The sequence below is a fragment of the Beta vulgaris genome, chromosome 6 (genome assembly GCF_026745355.1).
Source record: "Beta vulgaris subsp. vulgaris cultivar EL10 chromosome 6, EL10.2, whole genome shotgun sequence".
Classification (NCBI taxonomy): Eukaryota; Viridiplantae; Streptophyta; class Magnoliopsida; order Caryophyllales; family Amaranthaceae; genus Beta; species Beta vulgaris.
The window spans coordinates 15,513,310-15,522,984 of NC_079207.1; the positions used below are offsets into that span (position 1 = coordinate 15,513,310).

General features: G+C 33.5%; 1 protein-coding gene across 2 annotated transcripts; it reads left to right on the forward strand.

The window, feature by feature from the left end:
- The first annotated feature begins 6,105 nt into the window (after positions 1–6,105).
- On the forward strand, positions 6,106–9,097 carry LOC104895961 (calcium uniporter protein 2, mitochondrial). 2 transcript variants are annotated; one of them, XM_010682610.4, is made up of 3 exons: positions 6,106–6,793; positions 7,080–7,094; positions 8,345–9,097. In XM_010682610.4, exons 1-3 carry the CDS (start codon positions 6,251–6,253, stop codon positions 8,819–8,821), a joined length of 1,035 nt encoding a protein of 344 aa, XP_010680912.1. In that variant the 5' UTR covers positions 6,106–6,250; the 3' UTR covers positions 8,822–9,097. The 2 variants fall into 2 exon arrangements, with proteins under 2 accessions (XP_010680912.1, XP_010680913.1); XM_010682611.4 differs by lacking the exon at positions 7,080–7,094 and having other exon boundaries at positions 6,107–6,793.
- The last annotated feature ends 578 nt before the right edge of the window (positions 9,098–9,675 follow it).

A 9,675-nucleotide genomic window follows, 5' to 3' on the forward strand; every position in this document is an offset into this window, starting at 1 on the left:
TTATTTATACGGTGGTCACAGGAAAAAAAAATTCATCTTTATACGTAATTTTCACATCTACATCTACTGAATCTGCATCTACTGCATTTGTTTAATTTATAGAATAACTACTGCATTTTTTTTATATACTGCATTCGCCGGAAAAAAATAAAAAACGAAATTTTGAGTAGAAATCATGCATTGATCGCCGGAGAAAATACATAACTCGCCGGGTTATGGGGTCGTCGTGGTCGGTGCGGTGGTCACAGGTCGGCCGGTGGTCACGGGTTGGCGCGATGGTCACAGGTCGGCCGATGGTCACAGCGGAAAAAAGTTGAAGTGAGTTGAGCAGTATACAAGAGGAGAGAGAGGGGAGGGTAATGAGTTGGGGTAAGGGTTTTCAAAAACCCTTGGGGGGTGGGGTAATCAACTTAGAGGACTTTGGGGGTAACCTAATAGGAAAAATAGGTAAAGGGTTTCATTAAAGTGGTGAAACAAACAACAAAAAAGGGTTTCATTAATGGTTTTTCCCTTACCCTTTCTTAACACCCCCCAACCAAACGCCCCCTAAGTGTTGACACTCTCTATAATAGTGAAATTACAAAAAGAAAAGACCCTCAAAAGTATGATTCTCAATCAAGCAATTAAAGGACAATTACAACCGTACCGTATAATAGTTACTTGAATCTGACTCGAACATTGCTATGCTCAGTGCCTTAGGAAATTGTTTTCAGCTCTTAATATTTCTAATTTTTCTCTCTGAAAACGTAAGTTATGAAAGTGAATTCTAAAACCCTTTTATGGTACATGGCCTGGTCGAAAATCGTACGTTTCAAAATATATTTATCTTTTACTCCTTAATTTAAGGGATAAAACTTTCCTTTTAAGAAAAACAAACTTTATCCTTTTTCATCTTTATCTTTAATTTCTAAAAAGATAAGTTTTTCCTAAATCAATGTTATCAATGTTTATCTTATATTTTGAATAACCAATAGATTTGCTTTTTATCTCAAACTCTTTTATTATCTCAAATTCTTTTTCCAAATTCTATATTAGAAAACCTGAATTTATAAAACACGTTTTATCAAAACACGATTTTTATCAAAATACGTTTTACAAAAAAATCTTTTATAAAAATGGTTTTTATCAAAACACATTTTTATTTAAACTTCGTTTTATTTCAAAAATTAATTTCCTTTCACATAGACATATAATATTAATGCAATAATTTATTTCCTTAACTCTAATAATTATACTAATTTTATATTATCTATATTTAGCACATAGTATATCACCTTGTTCAAGTACATTACATTTTTGCATAAAGTAACTGTACTTAGGAATATAAACTTGCACTTCAATCTTGATTCTTCATTTCTTCAAAGTCTTCATGTATTTATTCCTTTCTCAATCGTCTGTTGCAAACTTTCACTGTTGCAAACTTTCATACTATAACATATTATATTAATTTTCATCATCAAAACATAGCATGTATATGCACAACAAACACATTATCATATTATAGGCCTTGTTTGGTTGAGCTTTTTGAGAACCTGAAAACAGATTCAGTAATCTGAATCCATTTCTTCTTGTTTGTTTTGGATAGTAGGTTAACCATTACCCTTACTTGAGGGTAACCCAAACCCCAAAAATGTTACCCTCCAAGTAAGAGGAGTAACAAAATCATTTTCATTCCTAACAAGTGATTTATTTCCATTGTTGAACCAACCACCTAATAAAAGAAGGGAAATTTTCTCATGTACCTTTGAGATTTGACGTAATTCTCAAATTACCCCTCACATTTGGGGAATTCCTCAGATACCCCTGAACTTTGACTTTGTGTTCAAAATACCCTTAATGCTAACGGAACCCTGACATCGTTAGTTTTTTCTCTCTTTCTCCTCGATTTTCTCTCTCTCCTCCCACCACCCTACATTAATGACTATCTAAAGCTCCAAATTTTCTCTCTCTGCTCTCACCATCCTCCATTGATGATTATTTGAAAACTTTAAAATTTTTCTCTCTCCTCCCACTATCATCCATTAATAACTATCTAAAGCTCCAAACTTTCTCTCTCCTGCCACCTCCATGCCTTTCTCTCTTCTCCCAAAGATTTCGAAAAACCCAAACTAAATACTCCATTGTACCTTTTCTTTTCTACTTCTCTCTCACTCTCTTTCCTCTCACAAATTTATATCAGAAAAAGAGATGTTTTGTTGGTTGAAAATGCTAATTGTACTCAAATCTTCATCTGGGTATCTCATATTTTTGTGAATTTAACGAATTTTGTGCAGATTATACGGTTTGAGCCCTGAATTTTGAAAATTTAAGAAGGATAATTTGTAATTTTTGATGTTTTAGATGATAATGGTAGCTGTCATTTCTATAGTTTTGCTTGACTAATTAAAAGGTTCATCTCAACAAGGAAATGGAGCTCATATAGTAGGATGTCATTGTTTCCATCGTAGAGAGAAACTAGAGTACATTGTTCAGCTCTTCGAGAATGAGAAAATAGGAGTAGAGGAGAGAGAAAGAAGAGATGGAAGATGATGATGAATATTGGGAGGAGAGAGAAAGGCATGGAGGTTGGGAGAAGGGAGAAAGCTTGGAGCTTTAGATAGTGATTAATGGAGGATAATGGGAGAAGAGAGAAATCAATAGAAAAAGACAAAAAAAAAACTAACGGCTCAGGATTTCGTTCGCAGTAAGGGTATTTTAAACACAAAATCAAAATTCAGGGATATGTGAGAAATTCCCAAAACGTAGGGTAATTTGATAATTACGTCAAATTTCAAGGATACCTGAGGAAATTTCCCAAGAAACAATTATCGTTACCATTCCTCCCCTCTACGTGATTCTATTCCATTTCCATTCCTATATCTGAACCAAACGCCTCCGGCCTCCTAAAAATACAATTTTCACAATAATTCATGTTAGTTTAGTTCCTATTATTAATAAAACTAACTATCATGGATTTTCGAAAGGAGGCCAAAAAAATCATCAATAAAACTAATAGAACTTACCAATGCTACTTTCTGACCTAACCTTTCAACAAAAACCTAATTACTTGTTAACGCAAATCCTCAACGTCCCATAAAGGCATAAACGACGTCTTTCCTTTTTTTACTCTTTGTTTTCTTCTTATAGAATTTACTCTCTTCCTTTTTCTGGAAATCACTAAGCTTGTTGTTGACAAGAGAACACATGTATGCCCATTTGTCAACTCCATAACAAAGTTTTGAAAAACCTTTTAACCGTCCCCATATCACAACTACCCTCAATTCAAATGGGTAAGATATACTTGGTGAAGGTTCCAACTCTTCTTCACAAACCCTTTTCTAATTTTCTTTTCTTTGCTTTGATTTCCTCAACAAAAAGTACAAAAACCTAATATAAATCTATGTTGCTCCTACTAGGACTGATAATCAGGTCGGGTTGGGTTAGTTTCAAGTTGACCTGATTTGTATTTCAGGTCACTTACCCCTGACCCAAACCCGACCTAATTTATATTTCGGGTTGAAAATCTCAACCCAAACCCGACCTTATATTTTTCGGGTTGACCTGAAACCAACCCAAAATGACCTGAAATAAAAATCTAAATATCCAATGATCAAAAAATTGCCAACTTAATTCAAAAAGGTAATGTACATGTATGTAACATGTTTAAATTTCAACATTCAAAGCAAGAATTTTCAGGTTGAAGTGAGTTGGGTTTGGCCCAATATTATAACCTAACCGGCTAAGGGCTAACCTAACATAATATAAGTTATTTTTAAATCAGGTCATTTTGGGTTATTTTCAGGTTCAAAAGGTCAACCTGAACCTAACCCATTATATTTTCAGGTCAGGTTGGGTTGACCCATTTTTTTTCAGGTCGAAAATCTCAACCCAAACCCGGAATTTTCAGGTCAATTTCAGGTCGAGTTATCAGGTTAGGTCAGTTTTTGCCAGCCCTAGCTCCTACTATTCACTATTCAGTTCACCTCGAGTACTTATATCGAATTATCGACATTGAGATATGATTAGGACATTTAGACATTTATTCAAAAAATAATTTAATCGGATACTTGAACACCGACGTATTCATGTCAAACATGGATCTGAATCCAAGCAACATAGTTTTTCATTTTCTTTCAAAGGTGGAAAACCAAAGACTAGATGCATGCATTTCATATCAAGATGTCAAAATGGGCGAGTTTACTTGACAATGTCGAAATTATGCGGCGACAGGTTTTGGTGAACTTTTAAAAAATCCTCGTAATTATCTAGTCAAGCTAATTTTCCTCCTTTATTGTCTTTGATGATAATTTTCCTCCTTATATTGTAAAACAAGTAAAAAAAAAATAACCATTCTTAGGCTGTTATATTATGAAATTAGTATTGAAGATATAGGAGAATATGTGGCGACACGTTTGCGTAAACGGCATTGAATATTTAGAATAGCAAACTATAATTGTAATCCTCCCAATTATATTAGCAAAATAAATTTAAGTCTTAGCTGCCATCTAATTTTCTCTATCCTCTCATTATCCTTGTCAGCATTTCAATATTACACATCATACATAGTTAAACTATTATTTTAATAGAAATAATTCTCTACGACTCACTCCTATCGTACTCCATCATTGATCTTTGACTAATTTTTGCTCATCACACGTGTTTATCATGAAGAGTTCTCCTATCTACACTCAATCAACGGCTCCAAGTAAACATCATAGATTATACAACAGTCTTAAATCGGACGGTGGAGGGTAGGCAATTTCTCCGCCTAACACGTGTACAATGATTAATCTTGATTTTTCATCTCGTGAAACAAGTAGAGAAATTTAGCTGATCCACTACTTAATTAGTTATATTAGCCATCATATATAGCCATACGTTAAAGAATATTCGAGAAATATTTTTTCCTTTACTGAATTATTCTTTTAGAAAGATTTGATATGCAAATGTACCTACATGAGGCTAAAAATGAAAACATATTAAGTATACGTAACATTAATAGACGTATGATTTTGCGATAACATGTTTAATATTTGATTTGATCAGGGCTAATCATATTCAATTAAATGTAAATATAAGATCAAACCACGGCTATATAAGTTTAGTTAGGTCTAATAACTTTAATTTAAATAAGTTTAAGTCAGTACAATCGTATATCAAAATGTTTAATTTTGTTCTTTTTACCTATGTTGTACTTCTTTTATTTTATTTTTTCCTTATCCTTTTCACTTTTCTACTAGCGTCTCTCTTAATATTCATCTTTTAAACTTAAACACTCTCTTTGTGTCTTTTTGTTTGCTACATTGTTGATGTGCGATTTTCAAGACGTTATATATATAACCCTTAATATCTTTTATTTCGTTTGAGTAAAAATTATAAAAATTTGATATTATTAATTACACATCTAGACGAATTTTACAAGACCACATATAAACACTACTACAATGTAAAAAAAAAAAAAGAAAAAGAGCAGGAGTATCTTTTATGATACATTAGTAAAAATTCTCACTACTAGATATTAATAAAGCAATAATTAAGATGAGTCAAACAATATTCTCACGAGGTTGTCGTGTAAGCGACCGCCTACTTCTAAATTAAAATTAGACCACATATAAACACTACTACAATGTAAAAAAGAAAAAGAAAGAGAGTAGGAGTATCTTTTATGATACATTAGTAAAAATTCTCACTACTAGATATTAATAAAGCAATAATTAAGATGAGTCAAACAATATTCTCACGAGGTTGTCTTGTAAGCGACCGCCTACTTCTAAATTAAAATTAGACAATGGTAAGCGGTAAGCCTAAGATTAAAAAGAGAATTAGCCAATTGTAACTAGGTTAATTTTTCTCGGTGACTCGTTTAATTCATTTAGTAATTAGGTCTACTTTTATATTAAAATTAGATAGTCTCTTTTAATAATTTTTGTATTCTCGCATGTTCATCGATTGAAAAAAAATTAAAAATTATCTTGAAGTATGAATAGTATCAAAATTATAAATAGAAAAAATAAAATACAGAAGGAATAATTTTTTTTTATTTGAGTTTGTTTTGATTTAACAGCTGGGTTGTCTCGTCTTTTACTTATCTCCCTAACCCTTGGGGACCTATATAAAGCATTTGCAGCCTACAACATATGCATTCAAACCTTCCTCCTTCCTTCCGTATATTTCCAAACTTCAAAACAAACCAAAAATATAAACACTACTACACCTAATTTTCCAATTTTTATTGATCTTCTGATTCATTCATTCTTTCAAAAAACAAAAAATGGCGTTCAAGAAAACGCTAGTTCAAAGATTATTCAATCTCTCAAGATTCTCAACACCAGCCGTATCAAAAACCCCCGCCGGAAAACCACCGGAACCTTCTAGAATAAAGCGCAACATGCAACGCCGTCCACTCTACCAGTCGGCAAATTCACCGGCACCATCAGGTCTCCGGTTATTCCCTCCTACCGGAGAAAACCTTGTTGAGAAGTTAAAATCAATGAACATTGCAAAAGACCGCATTCAATTAAGCGGATTATTACCACTTCCTCACGTGACATCAGATACGGCGCGTGAGGATGACTCGCCGGCAGGGTTGTCGGTAAGTGAGGTGAGGAAAGTATTGAGAGCGTCGCAAGTAGAGATGATAAGAGAGAGATTAGAAGAAGTTGAAAAAGATTGGGTAACGTATGAGAGATTTATGGAGTTAATTGAAAAAAGTTGTGGTGGGAATAAAGAACAAGCGTTAGGGTTTGCTAAAACTTTGGATGATTCTGGTTCTGTTATTGTTTTGGGTAACGCTGTTTGCTTGCGTCCTCATCAGGTTGGTTTCTTATTTTTCATTTTCTCTCTCCTCCTTTGTTTTTCATCTGATTTTTTGTGTTCTCATTTGATTTTACTCTCTATGTCAAATTAGTTGCAACATTTGCATTTCATAAACATTGAAAATATGTAAATTTAACATAGGAGAAAACAAATGTTGTTTACTAATTTGTTGTGGGGAGTAAAATTAAATTGGGTGTTTGAATTTGTGTTATATCTGAGATGGATGAAAACTGATGAGATTTATTATGTGTGTTTTTTTGTGATTTTGATTTTCTTCTGGACAGGAAATTAAATCTTTGGTACGCCAGATCTAAAAGGGTTCCACTTTTGACATCTATTTTATCGTTTGTGGACCAATTTTTAGCATTCTGGTATTTTTTCCAGGAGGACAGTGGGAAGAAAGAGGGGAAAAACAAAAATAAAAGAAAAAGAGGGAGGAAAGAAGGGAGGAAAGAAGGAAAAAGAAAAATGAAATACAAAGAGTTCTAAATTAGTTTTTAGAGGAAAAAGATGAGAGAAAGACATTTTCTGGGACTTTTTTTGTTTTATTCCAGTTCTTAAAATCATCCAACTTCCCCCCACCCCACAAAAACAATGGAAAACAAAATTGAAAAGATTTAAGAGAGATACAATTATCTCCTAATAGGAAATTATTATACATAATGTTAATCTTAATCTTGATACAAGTTTCTATACAAGCGTTTGAATGTCAATTAAACAAGTTTTTCCATCAAAAAGAAATCCAACCATTTTTCTTGATTTATGTCTGTTCACTTGATTTCAAAAACTCAAACTAATGTTTCAGGGGATTTGAGGGGGGAAATAATATTAGTTGGTATGATGGTACCTAATTTACATAAACTTTTTTGTTCATAATAAAATCAGTAGTCCTTTTGTTTGAGATTAATTAACCTTGATCGTCTTATTTTATCTCACTAATTTATAAGTCAAAATTATTGTCAAGTGAGTTCTTGTTTTGTTGTATATCAATTAAAAAGATAAAGATCCAATATGTGTTTTGGAGATTCTGGAAAAGCACGTAGAAACTTCTTCAAGTTAATAACTTGAAATTATGCATAAATACAAAATTACATGTTTAATGTCACATATCTTAAAGAAAAAGGGTCATATTCATGTAAGCAGTAGACATTTGATTGCTGTCATCAGCCATTTTTCCATTGTAATGGCCCAGGTCCTTTTGCAAGAAAATGACCTTTAGAAGTTAGAACATCATCATACACTTGCATTTTCCGTCCATTTTTAGCAATCATTTTGAAATAGTCATACATGACTCCTATAGGAGTCTTATTTGGTGGTTTTTGTCCTATTGTGTGAACATGAACATTTTAACATGTATTCTGATGTAACATGCCAAAAATACTACTTCCTCCGTTTCATTACTCCAGAATTAATTGGGAGTAATTTACCATTGTAACTTTGTTAAGTAACAGCCTGTTAATGTTAAATCATAGTCTTCATATTACTGGCTAATGTAAGTGGAGCCAAGTTTTACCCAAACATCCTTTGTTTCCAATTTCTTTGGTTACAGGTAACTAAGGCCATTCAGAGCCTAGTCACACCTTCCGTAGTTTTGGACCCCAACGACCCTCGAAGGGAAGAGCTGGAGTTGATGGAGGAGCAGAAAATGGAGCTTGACCGGAAGGCAGAGGCACTAGTTCGCCGGGAGTTGTGGGCTGGGTTGGGCTACATGGTGGTCCAAACCGCGGCCTTTATGAGGCTCACATTCTGGGAACTTTCTTGGGATGTAATGGAGCCCATTTGCTTCTATGTTACTTCTGCCTACTTTATGCTTGGCTATGCATTCTTCCTTAGAACATCTAAGGAACCTTCTTTCGAAGGCTTCTTCCATAGCCGCTTTAGTGCTAAGCAAAAGCGCCTTATGAAGAGTCATAATTTCGATCTCGAGAGGTATAATGAGCTCAGGAAAGCTTTTGACCCCCACTATCTATCATCCTCCTTGGATCATAGTAAGATGTTTAAGCTTCATCACCATAAAACTAATTGAAGAAAACAGGGATTATTGATACTTTTTATTTTAATTTTTACAGTGTTTGATTTCTAATCAGCGGATAAGCCTTTACTGTAATCTTTTTTGGCCCCTTATCCAAGAATTGTAATTCTCTAATGATGAAAATGTTGGCTTAAGTCAGCTGCGGGCTGCGGCTGTGTAAAGTAATGGAGAGGAACCCATTATTTCTTGTTTCACCAATGTACTCCAATTTGAGATCCCTATCTTTGAGGAGAGGAAAAGAAAACGAAATCATTTACAGACTTTGGGGTTGCTCAGGTGTTAAATGTAATGTTCGTCTCAAATTAATTGCCACAATTCATATTGGAATAGAACAAAAGAGTAGAGAAAAAAAAATGTCGAAAAGGATACGTGTATATAAATTGTGACAATGAGAAATATAAAAGTTGTGCTATTGGTAATGAATTTGGGATGGAGTAAATTGTTTGTTTTAGGATTTGTATATGCACTGAGATCTTGTAATTGTAATAGATGGTCCGATGACATGAAAGAATGCTGCTTGTTTGTATATATTACACTACTAGTACTACATATGGGAATGGTATTATTCAACCATTTTGTGACGATAGTTGATGTTTGAGGAATAAGATTCTCCCCACTTTTTATCTTCGAATTACAACACCTTAATAGAAGAATATAAGTTCTAAAATTGTCGGTAATGAGAATCGGAAATCTAACCGTTGCATAGAGAATTAGAAATTTCAATTGCTAAAAAACTTTTAGGGGGCATTTGGTTCATATAGTGGTATGGCCGTATGGGTTTGGAATTAGAAATGAAACCAAGATGGTATAGGTTTGAAACTTGATACCTAATACTATATGTTTGGTTT